General features: G+C 46.0%; 1 protein-coding gene and 1 long non-coding RNA gene across 7 annotated transcripts in view; one reads left to right on the forward strand and one right to left on the reverse strand.

Moving 5' to 3' along the window:
* Positions 1–25,367, forward strand: part of LOC135368448 (long-chain-fatty-acid--CoA ligase 5-like) — a 63,589-nt gene that overhangs the window by 3,917 nt on the left and 34,305 nt on the right. The window contains exon 1 of one of the 6 annotated variants that reach the window (XM_064601725.1): positions 9,265–9,499. The exons of 1 other annotated variant lie outside the window; for it this stretch is intronic. Coding sequence is in view for 2 of the 5 variants with exons in the window: in XM_064601723.1 (XP_064457793.1) it covers positions 14,293–14,371 (79 nt within the window). In the remaining 3 variants the exon portion in view is untranslated. Of the gene's footprint in view, positions 1–9,264; positions 9,500–14,276; positions 14,372–20,827; positions 20,856–23,776; positions 23,955–25,072; positions 25,156–25,367 lie in introns of those variants that run through there. 4 more of the 6 variants (XM_064601723.1, XM_064601724.1, XM_064601728.1 and 1 more) reach the window with 4 other exon arrangements.
* Positions 1,076–6,771, reverse strand: LOC135367827 (uncharacterized). Its single transcript, XR_010414537.1, has 3 exons — positions 6,694–6,771; positions 2,564–2,735; positions 1,076–2,375 (listed from the first exon to the last, which is right to left on the reverse strand). It is a non-coding gene; the product is annotated as an uncharacterized LOC135367827 (long non-coding RNA).

Consider the following 25,367-nt stretch of genomic DNA (forward strand, 5'->3'; position numbering starts at 1 on the left):
GTTTACGGTTTCGCTCTCTTTGGGCGAAGGAGACCGCATTAATCCATCCGACAGTACAACTAAACTCATAGGGTGGTTCCATAAGTTTCCGGCCCGATCAACTTTTAATAGTCATAGAGACGAAACAAGTCTATCACTTTTCGACATAGTCACCCTTAACTTCGATGCACTTTTGACACCTTTCAACCAGCATTCTGATACCCTTGAAAAATAGTCCGAAGTTTTGTCCGCAAAATGCTGGAAAACTGCCTCTTGCACCTCACTATCGTTTTGAAATCTCCGTCCTCTGAGATCCCTCTTCAAGTTTGAGAACAGGAAGCAGTCACTCGGTGCCAAGTCTGGACTGTAGGATGGGTGGTGGATTTCTTCGAAGCCGCACTCCTTCAGTGCAGCCTTTGCAACAGAAGCCGTGTGGATAGGGGCATTGTCCTTGAGCAACCGGACACCTCGACTCAACCTGCCGCGCCTCTTTTCCTTGATGGCGTCTCGCAGTCGGTGCAGGAGTGAAGCATAATAAGTCGCATTCACTGTGGTGTTCCTCTCTTTGAAGTCGATGAGGATCCCGTGACAATCCCAAAATATTGTTGCCATGATCTTCTTTGTGGATTGTGTGACCTTAGCTTTTCTTGGGGGTGCTTCTCCTGGTTTGTGCCATTCCATCGACTCGTTTTTCGAAAGGGGATCATAGTAGAGCACCATAGTCTCATCCCCTATGACAATTGACTTCAACATTTCTTCTTCGTTCTCTTGACAGCGCTCCAAGAACACTCTGGCACAGACGACGCGCTGTTGCTTTTGAACTGAAGTCGTGGCACCCATCTCGCACTGACCTTTTTCATGTGAAGGCCCTCGCCGATGATGCGAAAAACGGTTGTTTTGGAAAGCCCCAGCCTTTCTGAGATTTCCTTCACCCTCAGACGCCTGTCGCTCAGCACTTCCTCCTCGACAAGAGACATTTTCTTGAGTCACCACTTCCACTTGTTTGTTCCACTTGTTGTTGGACGACCATCGCGTGGATCATCTTCAGTGGACTCTCGCCCCGGTCGACACTGCTTAGCCCAGTCTTTTACCGTTGTGTATGACGTAGAGGCTTCCCTGTACACGTTGTCCAGTCGCGCTTTAATTTCCCTAGGCGAAAGTCCCTCTTTTGTCAAGAATTTTATCACAGCGCGGTACTCGATTTTTTCCATTTTAACTGAAGAGTGCACCCTGGCTGTTTGAAATGCCACTCTCCAACCGACAAAAGCATGGAGAGGGTTGAGGGTGGTGCTCCGGCCCTCCAACAGATGGCGCCACGCGTCCTTAATCGCATTTTTTCAAATTCGCGCGCATTTTCTACCTTGGGCCGGAAACTTGTGGAACCACCGTTAAAGTGCAGCTCCGCTGCTGTTCCGAAAGTATGAAGACGTTGTGATATTCAGAACCGTGGTCCCAGCTTCATTCATAAACGCACATTGCTTTCCAAATTTTCATACTCCTTCGTGAGAAATTTGAGAAAAACTACCGGGCGGCGGTTCCACTTGTGACGTCATACTTGGAACTGCGCGGATTGGATAGCCACACCTAGCCAGCTCTGCCTGGCAACCAGTTTGTGTTTACACTCCGTCATGGCCGCTGTATCGTGCTGAAACAGCTGTCACGAGCTATCGGGGACCACCGCACCGTTTTATCATGTTTCTTATAAGGAATACTTCGTCTTCGAGCACGTTCTCGTTCTCAATAGCTTTGGTGGTGCTTTCTGCACGCGCAGCAAGTCCGCGCATAGTGCACTGCCAAAGCTATTGAGAATGCGTAAGTGTACGTCACACGTTAGGTGTTAGGTCTTGTTGGTAGCATGAAGCAGAGTGCGGGCACAGAATGTCCGCTCACGACGGCCGTCGTTGCACAACGAGGCCATCCTGTAAGGCTTGTTAAAAAGACCGGCAAAACTATCTTTGAGGCTATTAACGACAGCAATTATCACGGAACACACCCAAAACATTCACGTTCGCCCATAGATCTCCGCCATCGCATCGACGATTTGGCGTTAGCCAAGCCACGAGCGCGGCTAAGCCAGGACGAAGCCGGGATTGGTCAGGGTTTGCCGACCACAGGACCGCCGTGCCAGGAAAATTAAAAAAATTGTTTTTTTAAAAACTACAAACAAATGGGTGAAAATTTTTCACATGTATGCTCCCTGTGCGGAAACGAACGCACAGCCCAAGCATGGCTCCATTCTGTCGCAGTCGAAAATCGGCGGAGCTGAGCTTTAAGTACAACAGATGTGGTTTGTGGTGGCCAATGATGAGTCCCGAGTCCTTGCATCAGGGCGACGAGTAGAATGGAGCTCTTCATGGATTTCGGGCATTGGATGGAGCTGCCCAGAAGCACCGCTGCTACAAAAAAAAAAAAAAAAAAGAAAAAAAAAAAGAAGAAGAATGTAGGCCACTAACGTGGAAAGTTGAGGATGGTCGGTATTCTGGCATTGTGGTATAAAAGCAGTAGCAGGACAAACAAGGACCATGCAAACATGTACACAAGATCCACACAAACGATGTCATAGCAGTTTGTCCTGTGTGCTCACCTTCTGTCCTTGTTTTGTCTTGCTGCTTTTGTAGCACCATGAGAGTAAGGCCATCATGTTAAGGCACTGTCAGGTACACAGGTGTCCATAATCCCTGTCCCCGATCCCCGCCTTTCTTGCATAGGCGTCCCCCATGGATAGCTCGCAGCATGCGGGTGACACTAAGGGGATTCTGAAATCAATGAAAAAAAGCAAGTTAGACAGAAGTAGTTACATACCACGCCAGGTCAAAAACGATACCTAAGCATAGAACCGATCCAATTCGTGTGGAAACTGTTAGGACCCTAGTCGTTTATGCCGCCGTTAATTTCCTTGTGAAGAGTCGTCCCGCTGAGGGCTTAATCGAGTGGCAGGGATGGTCCCAGCACAAAAGTGCTATGAATTTTATTTGAATTTACTTTATATTTTTTTATTCTAGAGGACACTGCGAAACCTAGAGACCGCTTTTTTTTTGCTTTTTGTTACGAACCATAATTAACTTATCTCGATCAGGCGTTTACCATATTATTGGATATAGGCTGCCACAGATCCAGGGCGCGGACAACGTCAAGGGTTATGTCCGGAGAATGGCGTGTCAATCGAGCTGATCCATCACTCAGTGGGAAATACACCGACGTCGGACTCTGCAAGTGAGAGCCTCTCTGCTATAGCAGCGTTCTGTATAGGATAAGCGTTACAGTGTGTTGAGGTTTTGGCGTACTGTATATGGTGAACAGCTCCTCAAGCACAGCATCTAATGCTAAATTCAGCTCTGCATTTAGAACTCCCTTGCGTTTCAGATATTGCAGTGTTATGCACATTGTACGTGTTTCGTACTAAATTTTACACGTTTTCCCGTAACGAAAGTAATACCAATAAATGAAACGGCTACGCAACGGCTAAGTTGAGCTGTTTGGCGATCCATAGAAAGCATTGAAAAACGCCAGTGCTTGGGCAACAGAAAAAGGACGTACACGACGCTGCACTGACTGTCAAACAATAATTGTAATAAACATATACATATTTTAATAAAACAATATATAAAAACAACATTTTAATAAACAATAATAAGGGGCAAGTAGGACTTGATTAAAATTATTGTTCGTTACTGACTAACGAACAATAATTTTAATCAAGACCTACTTGCGCCCTATTATACTTTGTTAAAATATTGTTTTTACATTTGTTTATTACAATTATTGTTTGTCAGTCACTGCATCGCCGTGTACGTCCTTTTTGTGTTGCCCAAGCACCGGGGTTTGTGAATGCTTTCTATGCACAATTTCAGAGTTGTAATTGAAAAAACTGCGAGATTACTTTTTTGATACCCTGTCTTTCCCAATCTACAAAAGATTACATACGGTACCAGTGGGCACACAAAACTTCCCTTCATATCGCAGGAACCGTTTCAGCAATTTCGATAAAAAACATGCACCCATGTTACTTTATTTGTTATTTACGCGAAGTGCACCTTCTCGCTCAAGACGAGTTACGGTACGAAGGTAGATAGTAGTGCTCTAGTAGTTCGTGAGGAAAGGTACCTGGTGTCCGTCACAGACCATGGTGGATCTGGCGGACACCGCAGACACTATTCCTTCTCGCTCATGAAAGGTCACGGCAGATGAATAGAAGGTGGGTAATAGTGATCTAGTAGTTAGTGGGAAAAGTCTCTCGACGTCCGTTGACAGGCGGTTGTGGATCTACGCGAGACCAGGAACATGTCTCTTTCTCGTTCTTGAAGAGTTTCGGTACGAGTAGGTGGGTAGTAGTACTCCAGTAGTTTGCGGAGAAAACCAACTGGTGTGTCTCTGTACTAGACCTGGGACATATAAAGACATTATGCCTCTTTGTTGATGAAGAGTAACGGTGCCAAGGTGAATACTTTTCATGTGCCATCATCTCTAGTAGTTTGTGGCGAAAGCCACTGGGTGTCCGTCACAGACGGTAGTGGATCCGGGAGAAACTTGAGGGACACCAAGCACATCACGAGTAACGCAGCCATAACGGCGAAGGGCACGCTTGGATGATATTGAAACTTTGCGTACTCTTGAAAAAGAACCACTAGAGGAACTAGTCTTCCGAAGATGAATCCGACGGAGTACCCGGAAGCACGTGCGATCGATGGAAAAAGCTCCATGCTGTAGATGTTGACGATGCATACAGACCAGGCAAGCACCCAGTAGACAGAAACGTAAAGTCCCCTGCTTAGGAAATAGTACCCTGCCGGTTCAATTATACAGATCAGAAGCAGCAAAAACGTTCCTCCGACAAGGCTTGCTGCCAGAACAGTCGTCTTTTCGTATCTCAGTATGATTGCCGGTAATAGGAATATTCCGGATGTCTGTATTAGGGCGATGAATGTTCGTGCCCAGAAGTTCCGTAGCGGTGGTAAAGAGTGCGAGATCCAGGATAGGCAACCAGACAGGACAAGAGTACTCCAGAAGACGAAAAGAGTACGAAAAACCATCGACACGGGTGTTACGAGGAGAGTTGTCCGGCTGCGCAAGCTAAAATATCTCTCAGAAGAGCCGCTTTGGACGAATTCGTACGGGTAGGTAACTCCTCGCAGAAGACACGCAAACCCCGTTGCTTGTTCTCCACCTCGCACATGCATTGCAGCGAGCCATCTGCGAGATTCTCCGGCAATGTAGATGTTATACACCAGAAGCGCGGATGGCGTGAGCAAAAACACGTATATAACATTCTTGTCAATAATGACGTTCAGTAAAACGGACAAAAGGATGATGCCCGTTGCCTCTCCGTAGCGTGCGGCGCAACAATAATAGTCTCGGAGTTGTGGTGGTGTAGAATCGTAGAGGAGGACAAAGGTAACGACTCGCAACATGCTAAGTGCAGCAGCTAGGAAGATCCGGAAGATTATAAAAGTCTCGAAGTTCCACGAGAATGTAACGGCGACGGCAGAGAATAGACTGCAGAGCGTAGCTACGTTAAGCATCGGGCCACGCCCAAGGCTGTCGGTCAGGTGTCCCCAGATTGGTATGGAACACACGCTGCTGAAGTAGTACGATGCCCTAGCTCTGGCCAAAAGGCGTTTGCGGTCGCACACAAGGCTCCAGTCACTTCTGAGGGTGTGGATGCTCCGGTTGAGGCCAAAATCCCACTCTGCGCACCTGGCAGTACTACGATTCGCTCGCCAGGGGATGGGAGGCTTGTAGACTAGACACTGGCTGTAGTTTCCTTGGGACTTCGGTATTGCCAAGTATTTCCACTCCTCTACGGTATAGTTCTTCAATTCGTCGGGTTGTTTACACCAATGAGGGACTTCCGGCGCTAGGAGGTTCTGTGCATAGAAGTGAACGACTAGCAACAACCCCGACACCTGGGCGCTCACTAGAAGCATTCGCAGCCTGCACTGCCTCACGTACCTGGTGGAGCTGGTGGTGGCCTCCATCCCCGTTGTCCTTACGCGGCGTTGGCGATCTCCTAGCCTTTTTATGGAGTACAGAACCTGATCCACATCCTAGCGGCCGGACATTCTCCGGGGGAAAAAAACGAAGAAAAACGGGAGCACCGTAGTTTGATCAAAGACGCTGCTATCTTCACCCTAGCGGGCAGCCGCGCCCAAACGCGAGAGCAAAAACCGGTGTACCCCAGCCGAGCACCACAGGGCAAATGGGGCCTGCTTCTGTCAGCTGAACCTAAAATTTCTGCAGAAGGCATTCTTTTGCGCCACTTTTTTTCGTAAAAAAAGACGACCGTGCGGGCGAGCTACAAATCGTGTGGTGTCGTTCCATTTGTGTGTCAGAATGAATCGTCGAGTCCGCCTGCTTTAAAAAGTTTTAGGATGAGGGCCCTCCAACATCATGGGCTGCAATGAACAGCACATGGCAAGAAGTAAACTGGGCACAGAGCATTTAACTGCACCGTAAGTGGTATATGTCAAATCATAGACGCGGATGTATTCTACCGAGGAGCGGCCAGCGATCGTGTGACCTGTAGTGTCTGATCAGGTAAGTCGACACTTGTATCCTTGTAGACAGTGCGCGATGGTATGGCTCGAAGCTGCACAATGATGTTCCTGACCACTTTTATGCATACACTGCACCGCAATATCTCAACGTACGCATCATCGAAAGTGTGGCCGCTCACCGTGATACCACATTACCACTCATCATAAACGTGTCGCTCACCTATCGAAGACTGGACGATGATTCCTGTCATTCAATCATCTATTTGTTGAGCGACCACAAGATGTGACCCGCATCGAAGCTGCGAGAGCTAATGATGTCATGGCTTTTCGTCTTCCTTTTTAAGAGGAACAGAGAACAGTTCTGCCCCTAGCGGAATAAGTCGGGATATCGGTGCAAAAGACGAAGAAATGCGGTGGTGGCAGTAATATCATTTTTCATGAGCTCGTTTCTTTCTCTAGTAGTTGAAGAAAGGGAGGCCTTCTTAGCTGTATTGGATTGTGTCAAATTGATGAAAAAAATAACATGCAGATTGGGGCTCCATAACTTCAGAGCCACTCCTGCTCACCACAAGGAGTTGCTGGAGATGATGATGATGCGATGACAGCATAAAACAGACCAACAAGTGAAACATGATTACTAAACGACCAATGCAGTTCATTGGTGTGCAAGATTTCCGTCAGAAGCAGCGTGAAATGGAACACACACACAACGACATTCATGCGCCGTCATTACCCCCCGCAACTGAAAACTGAGCAACTGATCAGTTTATGGCTCACCATCTGGAATTCGCAGAAGGAGAAGTCTGAACCGTCAAATACTACACGCTAACCCCGACTAATTTCTTAGCTGCATGGTTTACATGTCAGTCAGATTTTCAGATATTATTCAAATCGTGTATGGACAGTAATGTGTGAGCCAATATCTGACCATTGTGGCTGTTCTTGGGCATCAACACACTCATACCAGATCATCATATCGTAAATTTAGAAAATGGGGTCCTCAGTTGAATGGGCGCCATTCTTGATGTCGACTTAGTGTGGGCTTAAAGTAGGAGTGCAAACGCTTGAACCTGCGCTATTCCCTCGATGTGATCATCTCGTTATAAAGTCACTGCCCGCCAGTGCCAGTGACTTTATGCCCTTGGTCCGATAACGCCAGCTAGAGCAAAGAGATCCTGAACGCGCGCGATCCCTCACCGCGCGAGCAAGACGCTGCCGTGTGCGCGGCGCTTTTACGCGGGGAAAACGTCCCACATGCGTTTCGGTCTTAAATGACGCAACGTAGTCGTTAAGCGTCCGCCAATCACGACGCGTTATCGTGCGATCACAGACAGGCTTTTCCATAAACCGCATGGGTAGTCACTAATACCGCTAGCACTATACAGCTAGCACCATACCGGCACTAGCCTGGAGGCAGAGACTGTAGTTAGCATAATTGACTGAAGATATATAGTTATGCGTTGTGGCCTAGTTCCTGTTATTTTGTATATAATGATGAACATAAACTATGAAATTGATGTTATTGCAGTCTACGTGCGAGTCTCAATCCCCTAAATATTCTTTGGGGGGAGGGGGTCACCGGGTGTCCCAATCGGTCACGCGTCTGGCAACATTGCTCATCGACGGTTCATTTCCGTTTCCTCACGGCAGCTGCTGGAAGTCGTCCCGCGTGCGGTAAAGAGCGGAGACACACTTCCGGTGTGTGCCAACTTGGTAGTTGCTAAGAGACAGACACCAGCTCCCGCTGACGTCACTTACACTTCGGGAATCCGAAACTACGAGGATTTGCTGGTCGCTCCGAAAATTCCCTGAAGCGCGCAATGAGACTGCATTTTTAGTTTGCCGCTGATTCTTACAAGCGAAGGTAACTTATGATACGAAATAAAATAAAAACCATTATTTTCAGTACGTTGTCGTGCTTTAAGGACTTATGGTTCCGTTGTAGACGCAACTGGTGGTCTGGAAAACAGGCTGGAGTAAGCAGGAAATGAAGGCGAAACTCGCGGAGCGTAGACAGGAACCAGGCATCACTTCCCAATCGCGTAGTCATCGTTCCGTGTGGCGCAGCTTCCGACGCTTGCAGAGTACAGTTGAGACTACAAGAGTTTACGACAATCTTTGAAGAGTTTCGTCGGTGTTTCATCGCATTTTATCTACCTAAATATCGCGTTAATATAAAAATGTTAACGCGAGGATGTTTTTTTTTTCCTCGTCACTTATGTACGGCGCTTCTTTGGGGTCACCCTAGCGGCGTAATTATAAGAAGTGCCCTAGCGGTAAAATTGGAGCGCTTGGAGTATGTCTATCAAGAAAACAGCGCAACACGCCGAAAGGTAGACGCTATGTATGTAAAATTATTCTGTCCCCCTGATGGTTCGTTAACGTTATATTTCAACTCATTAAGCAACTCTCAGGTAAATAAGGTTAATACTCGCAGGGTCCAATGTGGTGTCGCTCTGGGTCATTGATGTCGCGTCACGTGAAACGCACATGCATAACTAAACAATAGCTGTACCTTGCTTGCAGCATTGTGTCGTCTTCCAGAAAAAGAAGCGAATTCTCGTGGAGATGTCTCGAAAGTGAAGATATGAAATAATATTAGTGCTTTGTCGTCATTTTCATCTCCAAGAAATCTGGTCGATTCTGCCTCTGCCGCTGAATCATAAAAATCTTTACATGGCTTACGTGGCTGCAATGTTTTATGGGCGACTGTCTGGCTTCCGCGTTGACACGCCGCCGTCTGATAACTCATGACCGACAGGTGGCAGTGGTGTGAACATGGCGTGATGAAGGAGCATGAGCGCCACACCACGTGAGAGCGGGGGCGAGCTTCGTTTTTCTTGAACAGTGGCTCCGGCAGCGCAATCTGATTGTCTATGTGCTCCAGTTAGAATACTTATGCGTGTCTAAGTGACTGCGAAGCCCAAATTGGCACCGTAGCAGCCAGCACCAGTGCAGAGCATCTCAATTCTCCGAGCCATTCTCCTGACCCTCTTGAGCAATTTCTGCCTTAGGCTTCCAGCCCTGTAAGTTATGCATTTTCTTTCTGTAAGGTAGTAGCGTTGCTGCTATCGTTCCCTTGTACACAGGTATTACCACAGGTGTATACATTCGGTCGCACACTTTGAGAGGATCTGAAAGGTGTGAACGTGGGCCTGTTGGATCATGCTTAATTTCCTGGACAGGGCCGACATAAAAACTGAGGTTAAGGCTGTATATACATCTTAATGTGGAAGACTTTAGTGTGGTTTGCTAGGGCTTAAGATGGGCGTTGCTTTCTTGACTTCAGCATTTCTTAATGATAGCGACCGAAGGTTTCAGTCATAGGGTTCATTCTGTGGGATGATTTGAGCACATTCATCAGACGAATTTGGTCGAATACCATGTCATTTCTTTCTGTCCGTCCCGCTGCCAGATAACTTTCTCACAATCACATAATCACACTAACCGAAAGCGGTGCACAATACACGTTTTTTTTTATCCAGTTCATAGCTGAATAGAAGACTACACAAAACGGGCACAACAGCACAAACTGTGTTGTCCGTTTTGTTTTGTGTGCTAGTTTATTCAACTGTGGACTTCTACCTGCCTTGCCATCCTTACGTGAAAACTTACGACAATTGTCATACTTTGTAGGCTGTTATTGTTGGTTATTTGCAGGTTATTGAATTGCACTTGCGTAGATAAACTGGCGTCCAGTTCAGAAGTTCCTTCACCATACTTTAACGTCATAACTCTACAACGCTGATAAGCGTCATATCCAAGCATTTTTCCCCCAACTCATAATAATAATACCTTATTCGTATCATCCTCTCACCCTCTTACCTGGAGACACTTACCTGGAGAGCCTTCCGTGGTTGCGTTGCAGACACGACCGATGGTTCGAAAAAGGTGTTGCATGAAGCGTCGTGGAATACTTGCGGAGAACAAGCAGAAATACCACAGAAATACCGCGTGAATACCGCTCTAGCGTCACACGAATGTGTTATTTTGTTTATTTATATACGGCACTTCATTGAGAAACACCCTAGCGGAGGAGTTGGAGCTCACTGTCAGAAATGCCCTAGCGACGAAGTTGGAGAGCTTCGTTTGAAACGCCCTAACGGCAAAATTTCGAACGTTTGGTGCTCATGTACGAAAGGCGGTCGTAAAGTTCTTATTAATTGCGGCATGAAAGGAGAATATGATGGCTAAGATATGCCTTGGAGTGCAAACACACATCCCAGTAGTTTCAGAACGTTGAAAACGTCCCTCTAAGATTAAAATGTTTCAGCTCGTGGAAGAAGTTGAAGTTCTCTCTGCTTGTGTTGCCCAGAACTACTGAATTACCGAGGAGAGGATAGAACTAGGGTACCATATGCTGATTTTTGTTCTTTTTTTTTCTGACAGTCCGTTGTAAGTTGCAAGGACAAATTCAAGTTAGCAGACCCTCATTTCCCTGCGTCATGGTACCAACATGGAAGTTACGCTCTCAGTGCTGGGGGTTCCATTCCATGTGTGGGACCCGGCGCTGAGGGTGCTCCAATTGCCGAGTTGGTTGTCACGACAAGGGCATGGTTATAAGGGACATGTTCTCATTGCGGGTGCCCTTTACGGAGAAGTCGTTGTCTACACTGTCTACGCACACAAACAAATACGCACAGACATTCCGATTCGGCCCTTCTGGCTTGAAGTGTTTCGACGAAGACCGGGTCGATCCCAAAGCCTCACAGAAGTAGGATGGCGTTTGACTTTGGTGGAAGCGGACCTCTCGGTTAGTGCCGGTGGGTAGACGTATCTGCAGAGACACGTCACCTATCCTACGCAAGAGATAAACTGATGTTCTGAGGCTGGAACAACATAGAGGGGACAGATACAAACAAAGCCTCAAACTGCCTAAGATATCCTACGCATCCATCTCTGAAGGTGCTAGCGTGTGTTACTCTGTGCGACGCGTTTAAGGAATACCGGAACTAATCCCGAAAAGGTGCCAGTCATGTTTTACTTCCAAGACCTATTATCATGTACCCCCGTTAATATTTAGTAATCGACCATCACCATCGTGCTACATATGGCATTATTCATTTTCTGATGCGCCATTAAACCTCACATTACCTCACCTCACTTGTTCTTCACCATATGCTGAATTCCACGGAATCTTTCGTGAACGACCTTCTGATTTTACGCCTGCGGGTGGTGTGGCGACACTGTGTCATGGCCCATAGTCTGGCCTGGTCCAGCGTAGGACGCGTACGGTGGTCAATTGTCGCGCAGACGCTCCCAATGTGAACAAGCACAGTCGAGACCATAGCGCTGACGGTCCTGTCTAACTCTCATGTGTGTGCAGGATAACTGCCCGTTTCTTGTTTTCTTTTTGGTGACGCTCCGTGTGTTCCATCAGCCAACGCTTCGATGCTTCTGATGTGTTGGTTTGGAGTGATCAGAATTGGTAGTGGATGCACCGTCCCTCATATGTTATCGATTTATCTCAGTCATACCTGCCGTCTTCCTTCTTCGCTCTCTTTATCAAGCCTGTGGTAGTATGCCATGTGAGAAGCTTCGAAGATTATGCAGCTATTATGAATGAGGAACTGTGGACTGCGTCTAGCACGTGTTGTTCTATTACAGAAGCTTTCTTAGTGTCCTTAGAACTTTAGCTCGCTCCCCCCCCCTCCCTGTGACGGTGGACCTGTGTCCCCTCTGCAGCCCTATGGAGGTTGTCTGGGATGCCTCTTCCTCAACTTGGTTTCTTACATTTACGTGTATAGAGACCATTCAACATATATCTCAAAGCTGCCGTGGTTTCTGCACCTTTTGCGATGTGGAAGTGCTTTCAATGGCCAAACACAGCCGTGTAACGTGCTGTCTATTCGCGCTTTGCATGACCTGTAGGTGGCGCCTCCAAACTCCAACATGGCGGACGCATCCAGGTTGTCGCTTAGTTGCGATTTTGAGATTTCTGAACAGCAATGTTGATTCTCGATGCGTTGAAGGCGAACGAGTATTAAACGGCAGGCGTAACAGAGTTGTCCAAAGAGAAGGCTATAGTTGTCGCGTATTATTTGCGAAGTTCCGATTTGTTTGATCAACCACACTACGTGAAGGTGAATTTCACGTTTACCGGTTGCGAGGCCGAAATAGCAAGCAGCGGGTGTCCTGCGCTCCAGGAATTTCAGATACATGCAAGCACACGACAGCTGTGCCTATGCTTTCTTACAGATAAGATCTTCTAAGTGTGTAGGCGCATGTACGAATGTAGTTTAGAGTTTACAGGGTAATGCTACCACACCCGTGTGTCACTGACGTGTGTGTTTTTGGGGACACCTTAACGAAACGTCGCGTTCTTTCTGCATTCTTTCCCAAGTGATTGACCAAATGCACAGTTAGAAAACTGACTTGGTATACGTTTTCGCGTTTTCCCTTGCGCTTTCTTACACAAAATGGCTACTCAAGTTTGAAGCAAACTTGTTCTGTTTTGCCTGGACAAGGTTTAGCTTCCCTTCCTGACTAAGCTGCAAAGAAGTGTGCTTCAGAAAAAAAGAAAAAGAAAGAACGCGCATCAGATATGTAGGCAGTACCGCTCCAAGAGCTCTGCCACACACACACACAGTCATTGCTGATGTAACAGGTTTGCTGATTTTGAGTCGCTCAATCAATCTCTTCTGAGGATGCGTCAAAGTAGGCATTATTCCATGTGTGTAAAGAAGAAAACGCGGACAGACAAACTGCTGTCCCCTCGGCGCGCAGAGTCCCATTGTGACACAGAACAGAAGTCGTTTAGCGTAGTTTGCTGGTCGTTGTCTGCACTGTTTACTTCATCCATGATTTGAACAGCAAAATACGGGTGCAGCTCAGCGCCCCATGCGAATAGCAGCAACTTCTCCGCAAGTGAACGCGCGGTCGGCCGTGTGTACCTGGATCGGCTAGTCCCAAGTTTCACCGCTGTGCGGCGTCGATTTGGCGAAAAGCGCGAATTCCGAAAGCGAAGTGGTTTGCTGTGCAGAACGTGACCAAGACTAGACTAATTTGTGAGCTACAGCTGCTTTTATATAGAATACCACGGGAAACGTGAGAGCCATATCACTGTGCAGTTGCTTGTCTTGAGCCAGATGCAGCGACCCCTATTTGTGACAGTTTCCGAGGCAGACGACAGAATTGCCCTGCATCTGCTGTGGTCTGCTAAAAACCCTTTCGAGTCCTCACTGTTCTGAATCGCACAAACAGGCGTACGTGAGCCTTCCATCATTCCCTCATATCTGCTGGCTATTTGTTGCTTCGCATTGTCATTTTGTGTCCATGTTCCTCGGCCGGTGAAACGTTAATTCTTAGTCAGCCCAGGACGATTTCGTGCAGCCAGGAACATTAGCACCGAGTTCAAAGCACGTTGCTCAGTAGAAACTCGCTCTGGATGTAGGATGTAGCGAACTAGGCCGGACACCTAGAGGAAGAAGGAGAAGAGGTGGAGGAATTGAAAACTGCGTTCTGGACAAGGGGAACAGTCCCGCATACGCTACATAGTGTAGACAAATAAACACAAGCTAGTGTTATGAGGGGTATGTGCTATTCCGCGATGGTTGCTCAACTAGGATATCGCAATATCATGCGAACTATACGCTTTCTATTTTTATTTTTTCCTTTTTGTTGCAAAAATATAGAAAAAACAAAGTAGGATAGAAGCAGCAACTCTGTAGTAAGTGAGCCAGATGTTCGCCGGCAGAGCGACGACGAGGAGGGAGGGATCGTCGCTATTTGCGGGCTACGGGCTCGAGAAGCCGCAAAAAGAGAGTACCCCCGCTATGAGCCTCCGTTGTGGTGCTTGCTCCAGGTATGAGTGTTACCCATGAGCTGGCAATTCCGTACCTACCCGAGGATATTCAACGGCAATAGCGGGCTGGAAAGCGGCATGGTGCTTCGACGCGGTAGGTTTGATTTTCTTCGTACTTATACTCGTGCTCTGCAGTTTTTTGTCGGGCACGACGTGTCTTGCAAGTTGCAACGTAGTACTAGTATGTACGAACTTATTTCGGGAGCTCTCTGGGGAGCTCATGTTGGTGGTCCGTGGGCTGGGCCCAGGGGCGGATCCCGACCCTCGGCTTGAGGGGGGGGGGGAGGCGATTTCTTTGTCGGAACGCGTAGTGGGGGAAGGGAGAAAGGGAAATCCACTGTATAAATTGACAGAGGGCGATCGCCCAACCGCCCCCCGCCCTGGATCCGCCACTGGCTGGGCCCCGAGTGACCGCTACAAGATCTCGAATTGGACACGTAATTTACCACACCTTTGTATATCTAGAACTTGTAAACAAGACGTTTGCGAGCACGGCAATGGAAATCACTCACGATTATTATTATTTTTTTCCCCCTGTGTCCAACAACAGTGCCTTCAGACGTTGTAGTAGTTCCACCAGAGTTCCGCGAAGGAACGGCAGCACTGTTTTTAAATCTACGCACTCTCACGTAGACCGTGGCCAAGATTTCCACGTCCCATGCCAAACTGTCCACCTGTTCCGCGTACCAGAAACCTTTCCAGATATTTGTCAAGGATTTTCATCGAAGTCTTTGGGGGGTTTAGAAATATGTGTGGGGTGAGTGTGCAGGGGAAGGGTGTTTCGCGAGATGGAGAAAATCCTTGTTTTGAATCACTGTGTGACATCGAAGGAAATGTTTTCGCAAAAGTGTCAGCATAGGGTGAATTGTAGCAATATGTATACGGTCCGCTAAGCGACATAAAAACAGGGACATTTGCCCATGAACAGTGGCCCTCTGAGCACTCGTCCCTCGAGAAGCGCGTAGCAGCGGACCATCCGCATGAGGAGGAATGCGCCGGTAATTATCCGGTGTATTGTACCTGAAACGGGTTCGCGTCAACCCAGACCCCTTGCTCTACTTTGAGCGTCGTCGTCGTCACGCGCGTTTCTTCGACTCTCATGATTACGATTGGCCGCATTCCAGTTGGAAGCCGTCTGCTGATTCTTTCTCGTGTTCATGGTCGGTGGCTCCCCATCGCCCAAAGTGAACATGACACTCCAGAAATGTAACAGAAAACAATATTATGAAAACAGTATACGAATTGCAGCAATTCACGCCGACAGGTGATTCAACCTGACTGGTATCATTGCGAAAGTAACCTGGTTTAGTCACTTTATATGTTTGCTTTCCAAGTATTATCGATTTCCTTGCTCGCAACTGTGGAACACCTTTAGTTCGTATTTATATCCCTTTTCTTAACTTTTTGGCGCGCGGGGGGGGGGGGGGCTATGTACAGCTCCCGTCAACCTTAATAATAATACTGGAAAAAATTTGGTCTCATTTCCGAACGCGATAACAGTCACCCTGGGGGCACTTGGGGAATGTTTGGTGAACAAAATCATTGCGTTAGACTAGCACAATAATTTTGTTCAATTAAGATTTCCTTGTGTCCCCAAGGTTCAGCTGTAATCGCGCTCGGGAACGAGGCCATATTTTTTTTCCAGTGTTATTATTAAGGTTGAAGTGAGCTGTACCAGCGAATTTGAGTAGATCGCAAGGCGCCTTACGATAACAGTTCCGAAAACATGATAAGCCAATCACGCTCTTTCTTTGGAGTGAGTGACGTCACATCGCTTGGATTTGATAACTTCTTTTATCGTATCGTTTTCCTAGAACATGAGATAACTGATGTTTTGAGGCTGGAACAACATAGAAGGGACAAATACTTCCATCGTTTTCCTAGAATTCTTCCGATGCACTACTATCAGGGAGTTTTAGTACATGGGAAGAACTTCACGAAGACGATGCGATAAAGGAAGCTATATCTAATCCAAGCTTCGCAAATGCGATGTCACCCGCTTCAAAGAAGCAGGGTGATCTTTAGGGTGATCGTCTTCGTGGATACCTTCCCATCGATTAAAACCAGCTATTACCTGTTTTTATTTTTCTCCGGTAGACTTCGTCACGTATTGCTTGCCTATCCTTCGCGTGTGGTTGAGCTTAGCAATATAAATTAGTGTCGGTGTTTAATAATTTATCCACTGCTAGTGCACGGAAATTTGAGCAGTACTTTGGTTACACCTGACAAGTTGCGGTCGTCGCTTTTTGCGTTACAATGAATAGTTTCGGGCCACACAATAGTCACACTTAACGTTTTTGCAGACAACAGTGCGACAATGCCAGATTATTGATTGGGTTGGTGTTATATGTGGTATTTATTTTATTTATTTATTTACCGTCAGGGTCGTGACTCGTGAGGCAATGCAGAGGGAAGTGGGTTAACCGTTGGTAAAAAGATAAAAGATGTTAATATAACCAGCATACAAAAATATTTCCAAATTAGGTCCACATTAACAAAATTGCACTTATTGAACAAATTGCACAAATTGAACTGGACAAGTTGCAGCGATACGTATATGTGAAAAAAAAAAAAAAAATGAATGGCTTGAGTCTATTTTCAGTCTAGTTCGAGGTATACTTAATGATTGGTTCATGTTAACTGATTCCAAATTCTTGCGTCGTCGATAGACAATCCCCCACTCAGCATTGACGTTCGCTGTGGCAGGTTCTTTACGGTGCGCTCGGCCACAACAACAACAACAATAACATATGCTAGCGTGAATCAAGCTGTGGAGTAACGCCGTTGTTGCTTCTTCGACATCGCACGAAGCACGTGTCCACAGGAAGGCAACATATTACATGGGTGTGAAATAGAACGATGACGACCAGCGGCATGGCCGAGTGGGCTAAGGCGTCCGCTCGTTGGTGGTAACCAAGGTCGTGCTGAAGACTGGGAGGTGGTGGGTTCGAATCCTACCGCCGGCTGTGCTGTCTGAGGTTTTCCCTGGGTTTTCCGAAGACTTTCCAGACGAATGTCGGCACAGTTCCTCCTGAAGTCGGCCCAGGACGCATACTAACCCCACTGTCCCCCACTCCTTCCTGCTATCCTCTCTCCGTCTGTCCACATCTGTACGTCGCTCATAGCCACAGTTGCTTCGCGGCGCTAACACCCAATCAAAAAAAAAAAAAGAACGATGACGTGTTCAGAAAAACCGGTGGATGTCAATGACAATGCAGCATGCAGAGGACATGGTCACTTCCATTTAATGTACAAAGTTTCATGGTGCAACAAGAAACAGCAGGCCAGAAATGACCGGAACGCCTTCCACGATGTAGCCCTCTCCAGGAAGCTGTAGCCAAGCCTGCTTTGTGAAGATTGATTGGTTATAGTAACATGCCGCATTAAAATATTTTCTGAAGCTACTTTTACAACGGCAAAAGTCGTATAGACAAACAATTTGGAATAACGTATGAGGCTATTACTTAATTTGTACCCTTGCACCTGCAGTCTTTGCGTTACTGCAATCTTTCTGCTGCGACCTCGACTTCCGCTGTCAGTAGCGTTTAGTGTTGCGAATATCTTGTAGGTCTACGCTTCCACGTTGTTGTACGCGATGGTTAATGTCTCACGTGGGAACCCGAGTGTATCGAGAGATATTGTCATTCCTGCGAGGCAAATGTAATTTTCTGCGGAATGACGTGGACATGAACCTTCCCTTCTGCACTTCCTTGCCGAATGCAAATGGATTTTGTATGAGAAGGTATTAGTGACTCTGTAACAAGCGAAGCGTTATTTTGAAGAGTGGGGGTTGAAGCCGCCTCATGTTATAGGCTTGAGTGTGTCCGAAGCAAGAAATGGTGAGCAAAACTTGACGTACTATCTTAGGTCCCACAAGGACTACATCTATAAATTTGCTTGTAGTCGGGATGTATGCATGTGTGGATTAATTTTTTCCCTCCGTATACTGCCTCTTGTCGGTAATATTGAAATGCTTTGCCCAGCTCACTGAGTGCTTGAAACAGACCGTACTTCTCTTGCCGTAATCTGAGATTATTTATTCTAAGGGAATTGCTCTACACAAACTGACGTTAGGCTGTTCTACGTGATATCCGACAAGGTGTTATTTAAATCTGAAAAATAAGCTGCACGACACAAAAATTCGTAACCTCCTGGAGAACCGTCAGAAAGGTTTTTTGCCACGCACCAAGTTTACAGTTTGTTTGTTTGTTTGTAAGGAAAAAAACTGTTTACAGTAAGGAAGGACTTAGGGTTTATTCAATACTAAACAACCGCCTCATTCAACAATGATACCAAGAATCTACGTTGATATATATAACGTTGCAAGTTCTGCAGTTGTTTGGTAGAATCTATGTTGGCATTATAGATGCTACGTAGAAAATGTCGTGTTGTAAAAGGTAGAATCAACAGTTGCATTATGACGCACTTTCTAGGATTCAAGGATTTTTATTATTACTTCGAAACGTAAAATACAATATCTTAAAGGGATTGCGAGGGCAAGACCTGTAATGAAATCCCATCTAAGGCATATTATACAAGCTTATACAACAGAATCAATAGTTAATATAGTCTTGTGTGACGAGAAGAAAAAAATAATTAAAACTAAAAATGCGTACACTCAACAAATGCTACTATACACACTCAAGTCGACATCGTGACGCCTGAGGAGAATAGCACCAGAAATGTGTTTAGACACCGAGTTATGTTACCCTGAAGTGATCGCATAACGTAATAGATAAGCTTTAAGGTCACTTCTCACACAGTTATATAATTAGCGTTCTCGCTTGTTGCCAACTCTAAAGAGTTCCATATTTCCCTCCATGAAACCGTAGTGTAAATTTACCATAGTTTGTGCGAGGTTTTGGCAAATTAACCAACCAGAGTGAAAACGGTGGTTACGGACAACTTATTGAACGCGAAGGATACTGATTTCTCTGTGGGATACGGAGTATAATACGTAGGGCTCTTTTTTGTATTAAGAGGGGATATACGAGTGAAGCGGTATCTCCGATTCACCATTAAGCGTACCCGAGCAAGTGCATTCGCCCTCTTGATTTGTTGAAACTGGGAGACATAGGCTTTCTTAATTAACATTGATCTTAGTGAACAATAGAAGCTATACGCCATTCAGTGATGAATATAAAAGCGATTACATTCGCGTTGTATTGAGCGGATTGCGTCTGTTCCTCTCTCTCTCTCCCCCTCTCTCTCCCTTTTTATTCAGCGGAGTACACAACGCGATTTCTGGCAGATAGGTCGGGAAAATGGTACCCGTGTTCTTTTATAAAAGGAACGATTGCAAGGTAGTGAGGTAAAATGGCACGTTACCTTCTGTAGTCGTACTAGTGAAATAAAACGCATATAAACTCTTTAAACTGAGCCACACTGAGCTCACTAGCCCGAGGCTCCGACGTCACGCTCGCTGTACGTTGGGGGGGGGGGGGGAGGAGTCGGGTGTAGTTCCTAACTCAACCTGGACGCTAGTATTTTCCTATTGGTCGCTAGCGAACTAAAGCAGCGAATGATATCGCTTTTATGTTACTCATTGAATGGCGTGCATATTTTAGTATTCATTAACACATGAACAAAAAAGAAAACGAAGTATGTCTCCCAATTTCAACAAATGGAGAGAGTGAATGGTAACACTCAGTCGGCTAATCCGCAAACACGCCCTTGTATTTTTGGGCGTACAGGAGCCTGCGGGACCATTTTTTCCGCCCACGCAACTTGTGACAATTTTTTCCTACACGCGGAAAAACGGCCCCGCAAAAAATGGCCCCCGGAAAATATGGTCCCGAAAAAAAAAGAAAAAACCACACTAACAATCGCAAGCAAAAGTTGAGCGTACAACTGAGCGTGAGCTCTGCGTGAGATGCAACTTTACGCAACGGTTGATCTAGGAGGCAGTGGTGAAATTGGGCCTTGTGATCGCTTTAGATGACTCGTTTCTGTCTGTTTTGTTTATTTATTATTATTATTATTATTATTATTTTTACAGCAGGTCGACACACCCGTTTGGCTTTTCACTGTTTTTTTCTTTCTTTCTCTTCTAATAAATATATTCCCCACCATCCACTGGTAATCATAACGCAGCCAAAGGTTGCCGGCTCTTGATCGGGCTAACCATTCCTTCATTTTGGAGACGATCATTTTGGAGTCTTGCACTCCATTGGCAGGCTCGCTAGCAGAGGTGGGGAGTAATGCATTACCGGGTAATGCGTTGCTTTTGAGTAATGAGTAATGGTAACGAATTACATTTTACCAGCAAGTAATGAGTAATGGTAATGCATTACATTTCGACTGAGTAATGCAGGGTGGCATTACTCATTACTTTCGTCGAATGTTGATTGCGCCACGTGAAGGTCGGGAACATCCAGGTTTTTCCAACCCGTCTTTAACAATGAGCTCAGGGCAACAAAGACGGAGATAAGGGCCCAGCCTGGGGAATTCTACAAGTGGTCAACAGCCGGCGGTGTCTGTTGTCAGTGTCGACATGGTGATATCACGTTATTTCTCCTGTACGAGTTTGGGGTAAAGGAGAATCAACGAAACAGAAACACACTCCATGAGTGTAGCAAGTGAGAAGTTTGATGTGGTACCGTGTTATTTTGTCTTGTGTTGTCAAAGGTCGTTTTTCTGCCAGGACAGAATTGTAGAGCTGGGCATAGCGAGCACAGACGGTTGGAGACTTGACCCTTCTGTGGGCCGAATTTTGTGCTTGTATCGAGACAGTAAGTTGCGATGAGAGAAATTTTACGGTTCGGTGCAATTTATGAGGATCGCAACCTAGAATCGCTAGATGGCTTCCGACAATCAAGAGACTGTTCGTACAATACAACACGATAATTCCGTCATCCGCTTCCGTTGGACGAGTGCTCAGTATAGCAAAAGATGTCCTGTCGCCGAAGCGTTCAAAGCTAGCGGATGATAACTTTGAGCATCAACTACTATATTGCAATAATCTTATCTATAGTTTTTGGTTTTTGCCTGTCAGTCGCGTTCCTGCAGGGATTTAGTGGCATCGATTTGGGGGATATTCGTGTGGCCATTGCCTATAACAAGCGAAGCAAGGAAGAAAACTCATGCGTGGCACGTTTGAGGCTTATGCCCTAAACTCCAGAGTAATGCCATTACTTGGTTACAGCAATGGCATTACTAATGCATTACTAACCTCGAGAAAGTAATGAGTAATGTAATGCGTTAGTTTATATAAAAGTAATGAGTAATGGTAATGCATTACAAAATAAAAGTAATTTCCCCACCTCCGCTCGCTAGCACAGTTTTTGGTGGTCTATGACTCCTATTCTCCCTATAGACCTCTACCTAAGGAACGTCACCGTGACGTAATCATGACGTTGGTAGACATTGCGAAACGGGAACAACGCGGACAGAGAACACCGCCGTTTCATGAAAGCGGTATTCCTTCACGAAGGTCAAAGGTCGCTTCTTTGTATTAGTGGTACACACAAATGAGGTCACGTTTTTAGTCGCTTTGGTGTCTTCACTCGCGTTCCCGGTCCACCGCGGCAAGAAAAGAAGGCTCCACCCAAGGGCTCCACCCTAGTTGCATCGTCTTGAAAGCCAACGCCGTATCCTGTGCGGAATGTGGTGTGTTATTACGATTAATTCGCGCTTGCTTTGTATAGGGACACCACGTGCCCTTCAAGCTACAGAAGATAGATGGGTCCGGTGTAGCCATCTTTAGAAAAGGCTACCGAAAAGATAGGGCTAACGGGATAATGGAGCAGAACAAGGCCATACGATTTATAATATGTAAGGCATTACAGAAAAATCTTACAACATGAGAATCTATATTTAAACGTAACTTTCTTGCGTCTTATTGATTTTTTGCTATAGTAGTTCCAGTCTACCAAGTTGGCTGCGCTGCTGTACCATCTGACGTCATTTGTTTGTAAACAGGGAGTGTCTATTGTCAAGGCCTTCTCATTTTTTTTTCATTTCATTTCATTGTTATTTTATTTCCAAAGGAAATAAGGGCCACGTAGAAAAGGGATTAGTGGCCTTGACGAGGAACCTGGTCCTCTACAAGCAGTCATTGTGTTGAAGGTAGAATGCAGAAGGGACGTTGGGTATCTGTTTGATATATAAGGTTGAAAGCCTAGTGTTGAATTAACGTTTTCTCTGCACTCGAGATCTACAGTTGGATAAGGTATGGTAGAAAATAGCGTTAATTGAGCACTGTAGATGTATGTACGCGTAGCAAATATTTACGTTTCTATTACATTGCAATTGTACCTTCAACATATTGTCAACATTTATCACGAATGGGAAAGTTAGCTTTTCTTATCGTGATAAATGTTGAAATTACATTGAAGGTACAATGTATAGAAACAACCAACTATTAACAATTTGCTACCTATATCTACAGTTAAGTGGCTTTGGGAAAATCAACGTTCTTTTTACGTTGACAATCCACTATTGACCAGATACAGTTGAATCAGCGTTGATTCATCGCCTAGAATTCTACGTTCGACGTTGTTCAACATTAGACAACGTACATTCTACGTTCCACCAACATTCCGTGTTGATTGGGGCAGGGTGCCCTCAATAAAGGCAGGATGTTTCTATAATGCACTATTCAAATTAAAGTCGCAGGGTATTTCCACAAACTACCGTAGTGTGCAATTTTTTTTATGAATGCCACCCGAATTTTTACGTCATACAGCCAATTTTTAAGAATGAACCAGCACTTCCTCGGCGAACAACTTGCGTGCATAGTGGAACCGCATTCCGCACTGTGCGCAAGGTTCCGGTTTATTATTGCCTCTCAACGTTTTTTTTAAAAATGGTTTGCAATGAATTTAGGTTTGATATAGTACTGTAGTATTGTACTGACACAAACAGGGTATCGTACAGCCTAGAAGAGATAAGACCAATGCATGGTATAAGATAATTTTCACGTAACGAGGCAAAATGAGCTTTAGGCAATTTTTACAATTGGGGTGTTGTTGTAGCGAAGCAACTGGGCCCATATGTGATGTACAGACACGGATAGACTGAGAGAAAACAGGAGGAAGGAGGGTGAGGCTAGGGGTTATAGGTTGCGTCCTGGGCTGACTTCAGCGGGAAGTGTGAAGACATCCGTCTGGGAAACTTGTACTGCGTACATATTGTGTTCTGAACTACTGAAATACTACTTGAGTTGGCTATGATTAGAGCAGGCAGAACGGGCACGTGGTGGCTGCTTATAGTAAGATCACTGTGTATTTTTATAGACCACCGAACGTCAGCGAAAGCCAACCAGATCACGGAGCGAGAAAAACCTATGACGTATCCGTAATGCTTGCCACATGCCTCCCCAGACTCTATCGATCCTTCTACCGCCAACGCGAAACCCACACGTGGCCCGAGCTCCGCGTCTGGACACTGCATCATACGATGGCGCTTGCGTCGCAATCGATAACCCGCGCAAAGCCAGTCGGGAACACGCGATAATACCTGACGATCCTGCATTTACCGTACAAATCTGAGTAGGTCTATTTGGAATTACTTTGCAGGTACGAAATGTACATTGATAATTGTCCAGTTTAGAGCGATCTGTTGGAACCCCTATCAGCCTTACAAGGCTTGCGTGCGAGTCCCGCTGCTTCTTTACGCTACAATCATACGACGCCGGCAGTGCCTTTGCTAACGACTCAGGTCTCTATTGTTTTCAGGTACGTACGATTTTTTTTTAAATATTTCGGAGAAGCTCTGCGATATAAATCTGCCTTTGTGAGAACGTGCACTTCTACGATCGATTTCGATGACAACATTGTGCCATTAGCCGATAGGGAGAGATGTATGACATATAGAACGATATATCGGTACTGCGTGTTTTGTGCGTAGGTACGTTGTTTTGTCCCTACGTGTCTTGTAAGCCCGCTTGCATCGTACTGCGCTTTACACAATGCGGGAACTTGTGTCAGGCTTCTGTCTGTATTGCAGTTCAGATCCATGATCAGCAACGACACATGCCGCCGCTGCGTCAGACTTTATCCTGTAATGCTAACAATTTCGTCACTAGGCTGCCTTATCGCTCAGCTCCCCGGATTGTAATCCACAGTATCTACTGTCCGATGGGAAGATGAAGTGCCGATTTTATGCCAGTCTTATCTCCGGGTGTACGCTATCTGAGAAAAGTTCGGTGACGTGTACGACGCCATAATTACGTCACACGGACGTCACTAATGTGAATTGCACGAGTCGTCGCTCCAGTGCTTCGTGCGTAGCAAATTGCATATGTTCTGCGGTTGAGCTGCTGTGTGCCGTCAGCGTGGTGGTCTTCGGTGCCGCAATAACGATAATGGAAGGGCGAAGGGACGCCGAAGTCCATTTAAGGGGAACAGGATGTATCTGAATTGTGATCACCTTCAGGATTATTCGGTTCTCACTATATTCTTGGATAATCGCGAAAGCGGAACACTGACACGTCGACGTAAATTACAAGTGTGCGACATATTCTTGACACTTATTCTGACATGTGGCGCGTGTTGCCGCCGAAATCAACGTTTCTTTCCTTAGCTGAAGGATAATCCCTTATCACGTAAACGAAGTACGACTGGTAATGGCTGCGAAACAACTGGGCACGTTTGAGCCTTGGCTGACGTTTTGCGAGCTGTAGCTCAATGGAGTGGTGATAATACATGGAATGGATACACGCACGAAATTCACAGCGCATATAAGAACCTTCCGCAATGCTAGACAAACACACTACGCTACTACCCAGTACAGCGAAAGCGAAAGTGCGCTGCTGCTGCCCATCCTGCGAATAACATCCCTACTGCCATCTAGCGCCCTACGTTTCAAACAAAGTCTAGTATTTCCTCTTATGCCCCGTAGGCTGCGCAGAACAGGACTCTCCCAAAGGCATCGTTGGTGCGTATATCATTGATTTCTTTATCCCATTTTGTCTTCAATATTCCCTTTCATTCTTCCGTTAAGTTTTAGGAAGTTGTGTACTGGCTGTTGATGCAGCTCGGCGCACCACATTACAGTATGCCGCTCCGTGTAAACTTTGATTTCGCGAGAATATTCTTTGTCAACGTGGGACCTCATGCTCCACTGCCGGCTTGGTTCATTCATTCTAC

The sequence above is a fragment of the Ornithodoros turicata genome, chromosome 9 (assembly GCF_037126465.1).
Source record: "Ornithodoros turicata isolate Travis chromosome 9, ASM3712646v1, whole genome shotgun sequence".
Lineage (NCBI taxonomy): Eukaryota > Metazoa > Arthropoda > Arachnida > Ixodida > Argasidae > Ornithodoros > Ornithodoros turicata.